The 18,131-nt window shown below is 47.1% G+C and overlaps 1 protein-coding gene across 1 annotated transcript in view; it reads right to left on the reverse strand.

Moving 5' to 3' along the window:
* Positions 1–870: 870 nt before the first annotated feature.
* LOC144729401 (sodium- and chloride-dependent GABA transporter 3-like) overlaps positions 871–18,131 on the reverse strand; it is a 100,763-nt gene continuing 83,502 nt past the window's right edge. The window contains exons 15-16 of the mRNA XM_078609660.1: positions 7,222–7,392; positions 871–2,198 (exon numbers count right to left, since the gene is read on the reverse strand). Of these exons, the coding sequence (XP_078465786.1) occupies positions 2,067–2,198; positions 7,222–7,392 (303 nt within the window). The 3' untranslated portion in view covers positions 871–2,066. The remainder of the gene's footprint in view (positions 2,199–7,221; positions 7,393–18,131) is intronic.

Here is an 18,131-nt window from a genome sequence, read left to right on the forward strand (position 1 = left end):
AACACACTCATCACACCATGTTACAAGATGCACCTCCCAGCTTGTACTTTAACATACTGCCAGAAAAAAATACGGCGCAATAATGCAGAGAAGACTCTGTTCGTTTTACCCCCATGTATTGTTTGCTCTGCTATTGTTATGTTTGTGTGAATTTGTTGATGGGGGAGGGACAACTGAGGGCAAAGGGATATCACAAAGGTATCTGAATTTACGTTGGCACCACTGACAAAAAGGGGCATTGTTACGTTTTCTCTGAGCACCCACATGAGTAAATAGTGCAATCCACTCTCCAGAGCAATGCCGAGGCCTGTGCTGGAGTGAAAGGGGAGCGCGAAAGTGGCGTGAGAAGAATAACCACAACACAGGAGGGCACGTGACTGTGGAACAACACCGGAGCGTCTTAAATTGACCGAAATAATACAATGAAGAATTGAAAATACATGCAGCTGTTTTGGGCCATCCGCACCTAAGGGCGTTCTGCCAACGGTTGGCTTTTTTTTGTTGTTGTGAGGATTTGGCCGCGGGAGAGAAACTGGAGAACTTGGGTAAGAAAGAAACACAACCGTGCATATAAAGACGTGACACAGCACTGCAATCTCCTGGCCAAGTCGCAGCCCCACAGCTAAAACACCTGGCAAGCCCTGGTGGTCACTCATCCAAGTGCACAACTAGGCTCAGCCTTGCGTAGTTTCTGACATCTGATGAAATGTGGAATATTCATGCCGATTTGATCACAGGCACGGCATAATGTTCTTCGACTTCAGGTCCGGATGATATGATAATCGAGTCACATTTGATAGACAACCGATATGCAAGTAGTTTCTTGCGTCGACGATCGGGAAATCACGAATAATAAAAATGCATGCATTGTTAGACGTGCGGGAAAATACTTTTACTGCGCATTTCCTGTATGGGGGGCAAATCGGACTTCGTGCCATCACTGCCGATACACCCCGTCCACAGTGTTGCGCGTGAGCAAATGCGATTTAACAATAAAAATAAACCCCAAAAAAAACTGTATTATGGATATTGATCGCGAAAGCCTACGTGTTAAACAAAAAAAAACACAAATTGACAGTCATTCACCACCGAAGGCTTAAAGGTCAGATGGGAGTAGCTATCGCCAGACGCACCTGCAGTTCCTGGGGTCACCTAACCCCGTCCGCAATGGCACAACCCCCAACGCACGGCCTGCGAATCGAGCCGTTAGCACGCGAGCGTCGGGCACCGAGATGCAGTACTGGCTTCGCTCGATGCTCTGAAAGGGCGGCTCAGTCAAGGGTCGCTTCTGCGATGGGCGGTGGTTGGGTGACTTGGACCGTTTAACACCATCTCAGAGCACTGCAGCTGGTAACCACCGGTGATTAAACACGTTTCTCAAGAACAGTGTCTTTATAGTCTCAGCCGAGTTACCAATCAATGCATATAACAAACAACAAAAATCCGTAATATTTAGTTTAGTTTCCGCCACATAATTCGCCTCATTCCGCAGCTGATAATTCAAATAGGTTTGATTGACATGCGGTAAACACTATTAGCGGAGCATTAAAAAGTCATACCCCCTATTGTGGATAAAGACACCGAGAGAAATTACCTCAGAAGTAGTTCTATGATGTCATCTTCCGAGGCCTGTTCTCAGACACACAATGCGAGTTCCGAACGAGAATTTCGACATCCTCTGACGCGACGCCGAAAGCACAATTGTAACACAATTGAAAGTACAGTACTGTAGAGCAAATTAAACAAATACAAAAAAAAGATGTGGCTTATGCATCTCACAAGCTGCATCTCAAGTTGAGTGTTAAGCCAAACAAAAAAAAAGCAGCGGGTAATCTGCCAGGAGCATTCCATTAGAATGCATTGCCACTGTGCGCAGGGTGACATCTCTTACTGGAATGACTTCATGTCTGCATTATATCTCTGGACCCTTCACTGGCTCAGTGCTGGAGGGATGGGAATGAGGGAAGAAGGAAGGGGGGTTCGGATGGCTAACAGGTGGAGGATGACTGGAGCTCGGGGAGTGGCTCGGAGGTGACGGAGGGCTTGTACGATACACCTCTTGTCGCCTAGATGTTCGTCTCCTTCTCGAGTAGAGCACACACGGTGTCGGGACCTTTGCTTTCCTCCACGCGGTTGCCCAGCTGGTGGCGCTTCAACTGCGGCAGGCTCGAGCTGGGCTGCGTGAGTATGTGGAACCGCTGGCAGAGAAAGGCACCCCGGGGAAAAAAGGGTTTAAAGTGTGAGTAACAACGTGGTACGCTGGGGGAGGGTGCAAAATATGGACATAGGCCGCCCCACAAATCTGTTCATCTTCATGCATTGTCAGTGTATTGGCAGGGGGAAAGCTGCGATTCACTGGTAAGCACTCCGCGCTATGAACTTGGCGACCCGATTTCGATTCCCGGTCACGGCTGACATCAAGCGTCGGTGTGCGATATCTGAACTATCTGAACCGGTCCTGATCACATGCAACAATGTGACTGTTCTCTTAGATGATGAATCCAAAATACATTGTCTTCTTCATTTCCTTCTTCTTTCATACGGCTGCTGATGTAGACGCAGAGCAACAACTACAATTTCACATTTAGGTGGTGAAGCCCAGACAACCGCGTCGTCATTGTATTGTATCTGACATAAACTAAAATATGTACAATGGCCATTCATCAGCTTTGGACCACTGCTCACATTGTTACATTATATATTATTTAGTTATAAGGCAGGATTTGTAACTCCGATTATCATGGTTGGCTAAGTACGGTGCGAAAGAAGTTCAACATGCATAAATAATGACATGGCAGTAAATGTCCATAACATAGGTTTTTGGGTTAGATCGCGTAAATATATTTAAATATATATATTACGCGATCTTACCCAAAAACCTATATTATGGATGATATTGGTCGCGAAAGCCTCCGTGTTAAACTGGCAGTAAATGTATTTCTGCTCCACTTATAAAACAACACACGTAACGTTTTGTCAATCCACCGCTGAAGGCCTCCCCATGCCATGTGGTTTGTGGAGACTGCTCGACCGTACTTCACCATGCTGCTTCGTACTGGTTGGTGAAGGGGCGTGGGAGGGGAAGTGATGTTCAGAACCGGTTCAGATATCGTTCGCAAGCTGGGGTTATAGACATAGCCAGGAATCCAATTCAGGTCGCTGGGCTCATAGCACAGCGAGCGCACGTATCACCGCACCATCTCTCTATGTGCGTACGACGAGTTCCGAGGTTTGAAGCAAACATGAGACAGCTTTAGTGTCTGTAAGCGAGGAAGCCAAATTAGCAGTTTGTGATTTTGTTCTGGGACCTTTGCCCTGCCAACTTCTTAAACTTACCGCGTCTCTCCACAATCGCATCGGGGTTCTAATTGCCTCCTAATTAGGCAGCTCTCGGGCAAAATAGTGTAACGAGAGGCAACGAAAACGACGGCGGGAAAACTCATTTCCACTGCGTGGCACCAGGCCATCGGCGAGGAATCGCTCCGGGAGATGCACCTAAAGAATCTAACGATGGGCTCGATTCATCGAATCAAATCGATTCTTATGCTCGCAGTGCACGCATCGAATTGTGCATGGAAGAAATTATCATTTATAATAGATATGCAAATTATATCCAATGTGTATGCTAAACAGATCAACAAAGATTCACCCACTCCAGAAACTCGACGGATTGTCACAATACGGTGGAGAAATTCCATTGAAGGTATCGCTTATTTCTGGGTCCAATGTTTTTTTACCATCTTGTTTGTATTTTTCGTCATTAAGTGGTATTTTGTCTTATTTGTATAGTTAATTTCCCATGAGCATGATTTTTTTACATTGACTTATCGTTTGCACGGAAGCTGCACGACTAGCAAATATCTGATTGTCGCACGCACGGTTCAATATACGGGGCCAGGTCAACCGTTGGCCGCTGCGTTTTCTTGTTCATGTTTTGTTTTTTGTTTGTTGCGGTTGCACCCGATTCAAAAGCCGAATGGCTCACAGGACTATACCTAATAAATTAGCTTGAACTTGAACGTACAGTTATTGCAAGCGCACCAAACCGATCGTCACCGACGACGAATCGACACGGAGCAAAACGGTACAAACGTGCCAAAATAATTTTTAAAAGGCGATAACAAAATAAAGCGATCTATTCTTGAATAGAATTGTGAATATTTGTCGAATCGCAGGAGCGGGCGGGCGGGGGAGGTTTGAATTCGTACATCATGCACAGGTGGCACAGCTTGGTTCATCGTGTGCCAACAAACGCTCTTGCCAACGAACATTGCCTTCCAGTAGATGGCAGTGCAACAACGCCGAGCGGCGGCCAACCGATGCCATCTGGAGCTTGCGGCCGCCGGTTGCGAAGCGCAATTACTAAATCATAGCTTGCGGCAATCAAGCGTGCACCTTCATCTGTTACTCGGCCCATGCAGCCAATTTTTCTCTGGAGGCGGCCGCTCGTTAGCGTGAAGGAACCCTAAACCGCAACCGCACAAACCCGGGCAGCAGATGCGGACACATGATGATGATGATGCACAAGCGGAAAATGACAAAACATCCCGGCAGTGTGCGGAGATTGCGGTCGCCCAGAACGGACTCGCAAAAACGAAGGAGGCATTATCATCACCATCACCACGGCGATATACATTCCCCTGCTCCCGTCGTAATTAACTGGCTCGAACCACCTCAGTGTCCAATCATAGTCGTTGCTCTTCACCAACGTGAGCCGTACGAAGAAGTGCCAAGGGTCAGGAACACTTCAAAACAAACAACAAGAAAACCCGTAAAAACAAAGTTTTTCACTATAAATCCTTTATATGCGTGGCATCGGGGCGGCTAGAGTCCTCTCGTCCTCTGGCTTGAGATGGCTGCCACCTATGGGTCAGATGATTGTCTGGCAGCATTAAACAATTGGTAATTAAATATTTAATTTTTTTCCCCTAAACAGTGTAAAATTTAGGATTATTTTTCACGAAAATGCATTGTCACGCACAACGAGTCTGTGTGCAAAATGTCAGCTCGATTGGATCACGGGAAGTGGGTTAGAAAACGACCGAAAGATTTGCACGGTCCTAAGCAAGCAAGCGAACTTAATATAAAGGATTTAAAAAACATATCTCCTGCTAAAACTACCCACTCGCTCTCTTGCTCGCAAGACGCCCTCGGCCCTGTCGCCAAGTCATGGGCCAGAGCTCGCCGAGGCAAAATAATGAGCTGTTCAAAAAGTTCTGCGAGCACAAAGGGAACAGCCGCACGTCACAATCCCTCGTCTTCCGCTCTGAAACAGCGGCCCCGTTTTTTTTCCGCGTGCCATTCGTGCCGGCTTCCCCGAGGCGAGACTTGAGCGCGACTTGAGGAGGCTCGGTGCACTTTAGTTGCGCACTTGTGGGAATTGAAATGAGGGCACCCACTAAACATCGCTTCGTTCTTCCACATCAAGAGACTGCGCCGTTCCGTCTGCGAGGGTATAGATCCAGTGAGGTTTTACAGGTAGGAACAATGTTCCACACTGCCCACCAGGGATTTTTTGTCTGTCTGTCGTGCGTAAATAAATATATAATATAAACAGCTCTTTGATTGGTGGAGACCTACTGACGGGTACGTAGGGGAGGTGCCTAAGGGAGGAGGGTCAGGGGAGGGTCTAAGGGAAGGGGGGTCAGGGGAGGGGCCTAAGAGTATGGGGGGGTGGTCAGGGGAGGGGCCTAAGGATATGGGGGGGGTGGTCAGGAGGGGCCTGAGAGAGGGGGGATCAGGGGGGGGGGGGTAAGGGGAGGTGCCTAAGCAAGGGGGAGGGGCCGATAGTTGAGGGGGCTGGCTACCTGGCTGGCTGCCTGGCTACCTCAAGTCAAGTTATCTTTCATACAGGTAGGAACAACAGGTTCCACACTGCCCACCAGGGATTATTTGTCTGTCTGTCGTGCATATTTGTCTGTGGTGCACGAATGCGCTGTCCAACCAAGTTCCTACCTGCCCACTCCGAAGGAACGTGTTTTTTTTTTACGCAGCGTTTCCCAGGTGGAACGGGTGGCTCAAGAGGCGAGGGCGCCGAGCTGGTACCGCTGTGATTCCGAGTTTGAATCAAGGCAGCCGCATGCGATTGATGAGGGTTCTCACGTGAAATGAGTGAATGGTCTCAGCCCAGTCACCGACGTGTACGTAAAAAAAGACTTCCACATTGAACTTTGACCTCAGATGACGTTAAATGTCCTTCGGCAACTTAATTTGGATAAATTCCTTCAGTCGACAAGACCTCAGAAGTAGTTCTGTGATATCTGTTTCTGTTTTCGGACTCAACCGATTGCACTACTCTGCAAGAAATCCGAGTCGATTCTTTGTATCATGGCATGACACCGACAGCCCAAGAGGGTCACGCAGGCAAAAAATTAAATCAAAATTAACAAAAATAAAACAACAAAAATCACGAAGTTTCGGAGGCAACACAAGCTTCCGTCTTCAGGTGACGTTACCGAAAGAACTAAGAGTATGAATCCTTGCAGTCACGAAAGCTTCAAATCTAGAGCCCAAGAGTGGTCTGTGAAGGGCATGTCGCCAATAGAGCATAGGCCAAAAGGTGGTGGGAAACTGTAACGGTGGGCCTTGGAGGTCAAGTATTTACATTATAATAAAGACAGCATCACCATCATTAGAAACGGCGACCTCTTGATCTATCAATTGCATTTACATGGCCTTTGTGACCAGACTTTACCGAGTGTTCAATACACTCTGATCACCGCACGTACAATATGCTCATCTCAGACGGAATGGAGCGGCATTACTCGGAACAAAAAGAGTGAGCCCGGAATGGATGACCAAATCTAGCGGCTCCTGTCCACCTGCAGTGTCAATGTTATTTCCGAAATTAGTGATGAAAATACTTTTAAGTCAATGAAGTGTTTATTATTTCAGTCAATGATGACGTGGTCCCGTGGATTTTTCTCCGGGTCCTCCGGTTTTTCCCTCCACGTTTAGAATCAAAATGCGTGTAGAGTATTTGGCTGCGATTAATTTCCCCGTGATAAGCCACTTCCTTTGGCTATTATATGTGATAGCCAGGTCGCTTCTGAAAAAAATAGCTATATAACTCAGTGGGCCTTACCTGTTTAAATAAAAAAAATAGATTTAATAGTTTCAGTCTATAGAATGAGACTACGAAATTAAAAAAAGCCGACTAAATTAACACTGCGATTCTGCCACACGAGGACACGGACACACACACGCGCGCCACGAGCTCACCTGCTTGATGGTGCCGGGCGTCTTGGCCAGCTTGTAGACCATGAAGATGGGAATGCAGATGACGGAAGAGAGGGCGAGGAACCAGCCGAGGGCGTAGCCCCACGTCGGGTAGACGTACACCTTGTTGTAGGTCAGCGGCATGTACTTGATGAGCGAGAAGAGGAAGATGCTCTGTGGAGGAGGAGGCGACGCAACAATTGGGGCGGGAGGTGACGGTGCAATGCACTGGTTGCTCACCTCTGCTCAGAACGTGGGCACGCACGCGTTCGTAGACACGTGCGCGTTGTTGACACAAAGACTTAAAAGTAATGCCGCGCGCAAAAGGTGAATTTTAGACATTCCAATATGCGGCTGTGACCGGTGGATCGCTCCCTGTAACAAGGGCTGGGACGAATGGTAAACTAAACAGATTTATGCGATCAAAACATTGCAACCAACTACTTTTTGTTGTGGTGGAATACTCTGGCCCCTTTAAAAATGGTGGTCGTGCCGATATCTTGCCCTCCCGAAGGCAGGAAACCCCCCCAGAAGCCACGCCCAGCGTGACACGGACGATGATGCCGATAACGTTACCAGGGACTGCCCATCACCTCCCGTCCAAACGTAATTTGTTTTTGTATTATCCGATTCGTCATCGAACGTAGAGTAATCGACTGCTTAAATCAGGGGTGGGGAACCTTTTTTCTGCCAAGGGCCATTTGGATATTTATAACATCATTCGCGGGCCATACAAAATTATCAACTTAAAAATTAGCCTGTTATATTTGGTCAAACATTTAATTAACTCACCCCTAATGTGATGGCTGGAACTGCTTCTCTTTGGCGAGGCGCGTGATGTTAGCTGGTATTGATGATGTTGCTACTCGCAACTGCTTTTCCAGGTTTGCTCCTAGATTTATTGAATTTCGAGCCCTGCCTGCGTTTGCCTTGGCAGGGTCACACCAAATGATTCCGCGGGACTTGTACGGCCCGCGGGCCAGACGTTCCCCATCCCTGGCTTAAATGATCAGATAGCCCTGCTCCAGTCCTAACTATCGTTTCCTTGCGTTTCACGTGACAACACCATGCCGCACACAACCCTGGTTTTAGACCACCCACTCGCAATTGTGACCAAAGTATTTTAGATAGTTGCGGTGACAATTAAATAACTGTGTCGGTTTAATCCCTCTTATGAATCATTGGAACAGTGTGGCCACCATCGCTGCTGCTACCGTGTGCCTCAGCTGCGTGCATTATGACCGGGAATAGAAACTCCGGTCACTGGGCTTTCTTGGCGCAGTGCGCTAACCACTCTGCCACCGCTCCACCGCAGTGCTACATACATGATATTGCTTGCGTGCGTGTGTTTGTGCACATAGCCTGGCACAAGCGCCGTGGTGACATCACCGATACTTAACGGCGAATGGCGGTCGTTGTTGTACTCTGTGTTGATATCTATATATATAAAATCGCAAATCTGTCTGTCTGTCTGTGTGTGTGTCTGTGTGTGTGTCTGTCTGTCTGTGTGTCGCCGGACCATACGCAGTTTCATTGGACGAAATGTGAGGGATTTGCGAGACACGATTGGCCCGTTTGGTTTTCCACGGCGGTTGCCCCTGGCAACGGGTAGCGACGCATTCGCTGCGGGGTGGACGCCATTTTTAATTCCCGTAAAAAATATGCGCACGCATTAACACGCGACTCTGAGGTAAATTCATCAAAGTTTCACGTCCTCTTCACTCCCCCCCCCCCACCACAATGTGTGCAATTACTATTATAGGGTCGGTAGATAATAAAATTATAGCGATTAGACAGTATTATTGTAGCGCGGGGGGGGGGGGGTAACGGCCCCTGTACCCAGCCTCAGCCGAATGGGCAATTTAGGCGAGGCCGGAGGCTCTGCACGGTACTAGGCCTCGACACCCCACCACACTATAGGCCGTACATATTACTGCACAGCGGCCCAGGAGATCGTGGCTGGGGGGGGGGGCAGGGGTAGCAGCCCATCTGTGTATATATGTAAGGTTATTAAGAAACATATTTTTCACCCGGGCAACGCCGGGTACTTATGCTAGTGTGTGTATATATACATGCACAGAATATAATATTCAAGAATCAAAGCAATATTTTTTTTTCTGATGTGTTATTCGCAAGTTCTATGCCCGAGGGAAGATCCGTGGCTCAAGCCCCATCTCCCCCCCCCCCCCATCATATCTGAGCTTCACCTCTTAACACCAAACTCCACATGAGGGCACTTTAACTAAAGACAAGAGAGGGACAGTTGCGGAGGCATCCCTTTGGGGCCGTCCATAAATGACGTCACGCGATTTTGGACGATTATTTACCCCCCCTCGTCGTCACATGGCGTCACAAAAAGTCAGACCCCCCCCCCAAATATGACGTCACAAAGCTCTGCCCCCCCCCAAAAAAATAAAACATGCTTCAAATCGCTTTAAACTATTGTTATTGTAGTGCGTATTTAATGTGGCGCTGCACTCTGATGTTGTAGGAGAAAACATTTATTAAAAACTGCCATTTAATTAAGTAGAACGTGTTGTCTATATTTATTTAAAGTTGCACATTTTGATGTGACGTGACATTTCTCAAACCTCCCCCCCCCCCTCGTCACACATCGTCACAAATGTCTGACCCCCCACCCCCCCTAGGTGCGTGACGTCATTTATGGACGGCCCCTTTGCCACCCTCAACAATGTTCCTGAGGTGACACCATCGCCAGATTCAGTCGAATATCTCGTCCGATATATACATTGTCTAGTGTGTACAGTACGTATGTATGATACATCATTATCACCGTTAGCCATGTCGATCCACTGCTGGATATACGTCTCCCCAAGCAATATCCATCTCTCGCAGTCTTGCGACGCAACAATCCCCCTTTCTCAGTACGCGAATTCCCTCTTTATTTTCCGAGATGCTCGTGAATGGAAAATTTCGCGGATAATGATATCGGCATGCGAATGTCGTACGTGCGACCGTCTGCAGATGCTTCTAAAGGTTCGAGAAGTTCTCTCTATTTATCGCATCTCTTTATCTCAATACTTTCTCTTTTATCGCTTTACCTCATCACATTCACTCGTCACTTTACCTCATCGCTTTACCTCATCGCTTTACCTCATCACATTCACTCGTCACTTTACCTCATCGCTTTACCTCATCACTTTACCTCATCACTTTACCTCATCACTATCTCATCACATTCTCTCGTCACTTTACCTCATCGCTTTACCTCATCACTTTACCTCATCGCTTTACCTCATCGCTTTACCTCATCACTCTATCTCATCACATTCTCTCGTCACTTTACCTCATCACTCTATCTCCTCACATTCACTCGTCACCTTACCTCATCGCTTTACCTCATCACTCTATCTCATCACTCTATCTCATCACATTCTCTCGTCACTTTACCTCATCGCTTTACCTCATCATTTTACCTCATCGCTTTACCTCATCACTCTATCTCATCACATTCTATCGTCATTTTACCTCATCACTCTATCTCGTCACTTTCTCTCTCTCTCTCGATGTAGTCGTATAGAGTTCCAGATTCGCCAATAGCCAAAATCGCGGATAGCAAGATCATGAATAACGAGGGAATACTATCGTTAGGTTGCACCATTACCGGATACATTTAAATACCACACACACACACACAAATGATGCCACATTAAGTAGATACACACAAAAGCGACAACAACAAACACCAATAAAATACCAGCGGTAATCCAATCACAGCTCAAGCAGAGACAACGCAAAATGCACAGTGGAGCACACAGTTGGAGGATGGGGAGGGAGCTGTAAGATTTGTAGATTCTAGGAACGTTGGGACAGGCAAGGAGAAAGAGTCACTGAATTAGTCACAATTTACACAGCAACGAGTGAGTGAGTTAAACTGGTGTGAAAGGGGCAAAAAAAATGGTACAAAAAAAAACCTATGGAAGATTTTTTTTGTTTTTCAATGCAGCTTACAAATAGCATTGGCACTGGAGTTGGAACGGTGGTGCAGTGGTTAGCGCACGACTCTATTAACTCTTTAGTTCTTTCGGTAAAGTCACGTACAAAGAGAAAATAATAAATTAAATACTAGCATACGACGTTTCGATTGCAACACAAGCAATAGGTATAAATGAAATAGAAAACAAACCTAGTATACTTAGAAATATAATGCAATACAACACAGAGAGTCTGCTAACATAACAGTCAATACCCTACCTTTTTTTAGCTAGGTACGGTGTTGACTGTTATGTTAGCCGACTCTCTGTGTTGTATTGCATTATATTTCTAAGTATACTAGGTTTGTTTTCTATTTCATTTATACCTAATGATGATTGCTTGTGTTGCAATCGAAACGTCGTATGCAATTCTTTACTTTATAATTTTCTCTTTATACGTGACTTTACCGAAATAACCAAAGAGTAATTCCTGCAGTCACGAAAGCTCCAAATTAAGTTCGACACTATTAATCCGGCGATCTGAGTGTGATTCTCACTTACAGATAACATTCGTGGTGAGCGACATATGAACGAGTCCAGGGCCCCCCAAACCCAGCTTCCCAGACCGACATTGACCAGCGCGGTTGAAGTGTGGTTTAATATTATTAGGTTTTTTCGGTAAAGTCACGTAGGTAAAAAATTAAAATTAATAAAAGTAAAATAAAAATAATATAAAAATCACGACGTTTCGGAGGCAACACAAGCCTCCGTCTTCAGGTGGAACCGTCACAGCACGATAGCTGTATCAAATGAGGTTTAATAACATCTGTGAAAAAATTACTTTGTAGCTCGGTAAAAAAATAAAGATTCTGATATTAGACGTGGCTTAACCTCTTCTCCATTGCCCGTTCTTTTTCTCTTCCCTCCCCACTACACTCCTTCCCATCCATCCCCTACACTTCCGTTATCCCGAAGCACCCTCAACCCTAGCACGACCCTGCGATCTAAATCGTCCTATGTTGTCACCGTTCTTCAAACTACGTCGAGATCCTCTATAAATATAAAATCAGATTACATCTCCATCCAGCAGTGGATTGATCACGACTGCTGATGACAACGATGACGGGGGTGAGGGTGTGAGTCACGCGGGGTTCAAATGAAAGCACGTATTGATACGTATTGATAGACAACACTGGTCAACACACTTTGTCTGGCATAAGGTATTCCAACGGTTTTAAGGTAATTTTGGGGTGCTGATTCCAAATCTGGCATCAGTTTTTGTCTATCCCATCAGGTTTTTGAGAGATCAAATATTGCATTTTCAATAAAAACTGCAGAAGAAAAATATTAAATAAATGTGGATATCTACATAAAATGATATTATAAACACACTATCCTAAAAATACAGCACCATATTTTAACACTAAAGCAGTCACTGACTCGCAACAACTTGCAATCATAAGTGACAGAGTTAATTTCGGGTAAAATCAATGAAATGGGGTATGCCGATAGCATAAAAATGAGATGTGATAGAGCAAATCTGAGATCAGATTTGAAATCAGCACCCTGAAATTAGTCTAAAACAGCTGCAAAGGCCCAGGCCAGAATTTTTTTTCTTCTGTTGACCAGTGCAATCAGTAAAATGCTGGGATACCACCGGATGTAACTTCTCTTCTCGTGCGTGTCCCGGCACCTGCCCAACCTTTATGAATTATAGAACAGGCAGTAAGGTGGCAAGGTCCTCACTGGGAGCATAGCTTGCGATGGGAATCAAATGCGACGTGAGCTGACCTTATGCGTGGGTGGGTGGCAGCAGTGATATTACAATGCATCACTTAGTCTGCTAACACTCATTCAATGATGGCCGTTGTGATGTGGACGTAATATCTGCACAGTTATGGGTAAGGAAAGATCTCACCAAGATGATGTTTCTCCAACCGTGAGCAATAATGAGACCTTTTTTTAAAATTCAGATAGGGAGTAAAAGGTCTTGTGATTGGCTGTCGATATTAAATGTAGTCTGCCGTTCAGAACCGTATGCTATGATCACATTAGAAAATGTGAGAGTAATAATCATTAACGTAGACCAATTATATTGATGCACATTTTAAAAATGCCATCTCCCCATGCTTCTTTGCACATTTTTTTAGCTATTGTAAAATGTTGTATTGCCATTGACCATGTTTCTGATTCACTGGTTGAAAACGTTCTTGTGGACACCTATTCACAGATACGAAGGGGAACACACGGATCAGCGAATAAACACGTATCAAGCACAACGGTAATGACCACCGCGAACGACAGCTGACGGGCAAGACTGGTGACGGAATGGCAGCCAAAAGGACAGAACGCACGCGGGGTACGGCTTCCGCGGAGATGGAGCGACGAGATCAGATCAGTGCGATGCGTTGCGACATCACTGGACCGTGGAAGAATGACGATGGAATAGGAAGGCCATTTATCCAGCAGTGGACAGAGCATGGTCGATGACGGTGATGGTCGTACTGTACGTAGCCGACCGAGCTTATTTCGCACGTACGGTACGAAAGAAGCTCAACACACACGCAACATAAAATTAACCCGAATGCAATAATTTTATTTACGTTCTTAATGAAGCGCTACCGGTAGTCTCTGAAGCGTGGCGAGTGCGCTGAACGCACCAAGTCACGGCGAGGGAATTTCGGAGGTGTTTAGCAACGGTTCAAGTGACTCGCGGGCACAATTAATCTGTTGTTGAGATCCCTTTGATATCGGGGGAATGCGAGAGGGAGGGGAGGTCACGCGGGGCGAACGGCTTTCCCTTCGACCATGGCAGCCAATGGCACCCGGGCGCAATAAAAAGAGCAAAGAGTGACACCGATGATGAATCGCTTTCGAACAGCAGGTGAGAGAGCGCGAATCAAAAGCATCCCTCGTTACATCATCGCACGGGCTCATTATAAAAGCCACTTTGCATGTGTTTGCCTGCTCCCTGTGTTCCCAACGCACGCCACAACGGGAGATTTCCACCCCAGGTTCTGGAGCAGCGGCGTAGCCAATGTGGGTGTCTGGACACGGCACACCCCCCCCCTCGTTCCCCCAAATGCACTATAATTTTAGATCCGACGGAGGAGACACCCACAGCATTTTGGACAAAATCATGATTGGAACCTCATTTGTCAGTAAAAAATATGGCAAATGAGGTTCCAATGGTGTAAATGCTTACCCCGAGCTCTCATACTCTGATGGTGCATTGTCTTTGGGTTGTGCGCCTTTTGGCGTCATCTGGTCAAACACCATGTGAGACTAGGCTCTAAGGAAAGCTGTCTCGGGTGTGGACCAATCAACTTCAAGGACAGTGCACATTATCAGAGTTATGTTTTTTGTTTGCATTATGACTGCAGGTATTGCGGTCTATGCAAACATGACTCCTTGTAAAAAAGGTGTCAGTTTTGTTGCCAGATAGAAGGGTAAAAAAACAATTATCAAAATCATGATTGTTGTGTTATTTTCAGCGAGGTCACATAAATGCTGATCATGCTGTTGTCGAAATAGTCGGGGAGTGATTTCCAGTTGAAATGGGCAACGAGTGGGTGCCTCAGCCCAAAAACGGTGGTAAAAATGTCACATTTCTAAGGCATGGGACGAGACTTAATCCACAGGACAACCCATGCTGGCTTCTCCACGAAGAGGCACTGATTGTGTCAACCTTTGGAGGAGGGATGTTGGGCTGAGTGAATTCACAAACTTCTGATTGTGTGACGGGTCCACTAAACACACAGCGGCAGACAAACGGTAGGCTCATTACTGAGCGTGCAGATGTTATATAATTAGAGTAATGTACGGCAAAACTTCCTCTCATCCATGACAATGTGGGTGTGAAACTTCACGGATCCTATCTGTAATCTAACCAATGAGCGCAACGGTGGCGAGATGTTAACTACCTCGCCTGGTATACAGGAGGTCGTGAGTTCGATCCCGACCCTTGACACCTGCTGTATATTAGGAGTTTGCATGTTCTCTCTCACCGTGGTCGCTGTGGATTTTACGCCCGGTTCTTCTGTTTTTTCCCCCTCCACATTTAGAATTACCATCACGCGTTAAGAGCATTTGCCTGCTACTATACATTTCCACACGACAAGCCACTTCATTGGGCTATCATTTGTGATAGCCAGGTCGCTTCTGAAAATAATAGCTAAATAGCTCCGTGGGCCTTACCTGGAAAAAGCCCCAAAAAAATTGTAAATGACCACCAGGAACCCATTCGCGAGCGGCACACAGGGCGAACGTTCAAAGTGTGGCTGTACCCGTCATTTTGCTCCGCGCAGAATCATCCGCTCCGTCCGACCGACGTACGTACGAGAGCTTGCGACACTCCGCGATCTCTACCGCTGGCCATCGATGGGATCTCCTCGAGGGGACCGGAGGGATGGGCCAGGGGAAGGAGGAGACGCGCGGGGTGCGTGGAGTGAAGGAGTTTGAGTTTTTTTTTATTCCTTAACCACCGACGTTTCCCATGACCCCTCGCAAAGCAAAAACAGAACGTGCCACTGTTTCCAATTCCCTTTCAGCGGTGAAAGGAAAACAAACCTTTACGCCGTCCTTTGTTTTTCAGCAGAATGAGTATGTTTTTAATAAAGACTAAAGCGCACAGAGGCGGCTTTGACACGGGGTAAAAAAAATAATTTAAACAGCGACAGCCATCTCTCCCTTATCCTCCCCCCCAACCCAACTTAATACCATCTCCTGCCCACAGCCACAAACAGCCATCTACCCCGTAGCGTCGGGGGTGCTGGAAGGGGCCTTAGCCCCCTTCCAGCCAGCCCCTCAACGCCCCCCCCCCCCCACACCGCAGGCTCAGTCCCCCTTCTGAATTCTTAACGTCTGGTCAGAATCAGAATTTGTATTCGTCCTGGAGGGATCCAATGAGCTATGAAGCTCTTTATCACAGACGTGGGGAAGGGGGGGGGGTCAGAACGTTACAACAAGTGATGCTGGTAAAATACATACATACATAGGGGGTGAGAGCTGGAGCAGTTAGACAAAATCAGTCGCACTGTTACCAACGCTTTTTTGTGTTTGAGATTTGCTTAAAGTTTGTTGAATGTTGACTCTATCGTGCCCGCCCCCCGCCCACTCCCGAGGATTAGTATCGCCCCCCACCTTTTAAAGCAAATTCACACTACCTGGCTGACCACCTTTGCATGTAACCACAGCTGACAGCTGTCCTCTACTCAAGACCCATGAATGTATTGTTGGCATACGATCCGTAATACTGGTAGGAACCTCCTGGTTACACCAGCCCACAGGGGATTATTGTGTCCGTCCGTCCGTCGTGCAGGGAGGGGCTGGGTGGGGAGGGTGGGGCTGGGTGGGGAGGGGAGGGGAGGGTTGGGAGGGGCTGGGTGGGGAGGGTGGGGAGGGGCTGGGTGGGGAGGGTGGGGCTGGGTGGGGGGTGGGAGGGGTGGGGCTGGGTGGGGAGGGGCTGGTCACCTCGTGGTGCCCTTATAAAACTCAAAATTTAACCTACTCACGCCGGCTTGTGCCCGACCTCACAGTCGGGCATATTTGCGGAATACACCACGCCGCCGTTGACTCTGGCCATTGACCGAGCAACCCAACATTCCTACCAGCTCCGTCCGCAGGAATGTGTTAAACAAGCCGGGCCTCTTGCTGATGGACGACGTTTTCCAGGTTACAAAAATGCAGCCAGTGCCAGCACACCTTCGATTAGCACGGTTGTCTACGTACGGTGCGAAAGAAGTCCAACACACAGGCTGTTCTCCTATCGCGCAGTAGTAGTTGCATTCCCGAAGAACACCGCGTTATGGAAAAATCGCGTTATGATAAATAATATATAATGTCGGGTAAACCACAGTCTGTGATAACACGTGAGGTGCGTACGCAGGCTGAACAAAGACTGAGGCGCGTGGGAAGCTTCGAGAAGCATCCAGCAGTATCCCAGTGCCTTGTGTGACGACGCTACGCCGAGACAGCCGTTCTACCGCTTATTGCTACTCGCGCGACGTATTTCCTTTTGGTCGATCGCGTTACATCCAATTGGCATCAGCGTTATGAAAAATGAGTCCCCTAATACATTCATCATCGCGCTCTATCCAATTCGCGTTGTGAAAACAGCACCCGATTTATGAGAAAAGCCTGGGCATACATACGTGCTCGACATGCCTAGCGCGTTCGCGGTTGTGCTGCCCTTCCGCGCGTTTCCCGGTTGGCTGTGCTGCGTGTTCATCGACCTGGATGTCCGACGTTTCGCTGCTTTCCGACCGAATTCCCAGCACGTGCAGATAATTATTAGACATCATCGTGCCGAGTAGCAACGCGTGTTGCAGCGGGAAAGCGCATAGCAGCGTGATTATGCAACACCCCAGCGCCCCATGTGACGTGAGTGGTTTATTAGAACAGATGTTTATTGCCGAGTTTACGCTCATGCTAATGTTCTTGGGAGCGCATTTTCCTCTGCTCAAATTTGCCAGCAGCATGTACAAGATGCCGCACTGGCAAACCACATTAGAAAGCCGGAGTATAATTTAATGATTACAACCAGCGTTCGTTTCCCCGAGCATATAAAACTATCAACTAAACTATTTTGTTTTATTTTGTCAGGTAAGGCCCACAAATAATACCTCAAACGAAGTGGCTTATCATCACGTGGACATATATTGCGGCCAAATAATTTAAACGCGTGTTGATTCTAAATGTGGAGGGAAAACTGAAGAATCTGGAGAAAAATCCACGCGACAACGGGAAGAGAGACACCGCAAACTCCAAATATACAGCAGTAGGCATTAGGGTCGGGATCGAACCCACGACATCCTGCATACTGGGCGAGGTAGTTAACATCTCGCCACTATCTCTGCCCGTGCCCGACATTGCAAGCAAAGCAAAACGCGTGACCAGAATGAGTTGCCTAAGTTTTGTTGCATGGAAAGGATGCACTACCATGCAGAGAATTATTCTATGCTTTCATCCGCTTCTTTC

This window comes from Lampetra planeri, chromosome 32, assembly GCF_965212315.1.
Source record: "Lampetra planeri chromosome 32, kcLamPlan1.2.h2, whole genome shotgun sequence".
Lineage (NCBI taxonomy): Eukaryota > Metazoa > Chordata > Hyperoartia > Petromyzontiformes > Petromyzontidae > Lampetra > Lampetra planeri.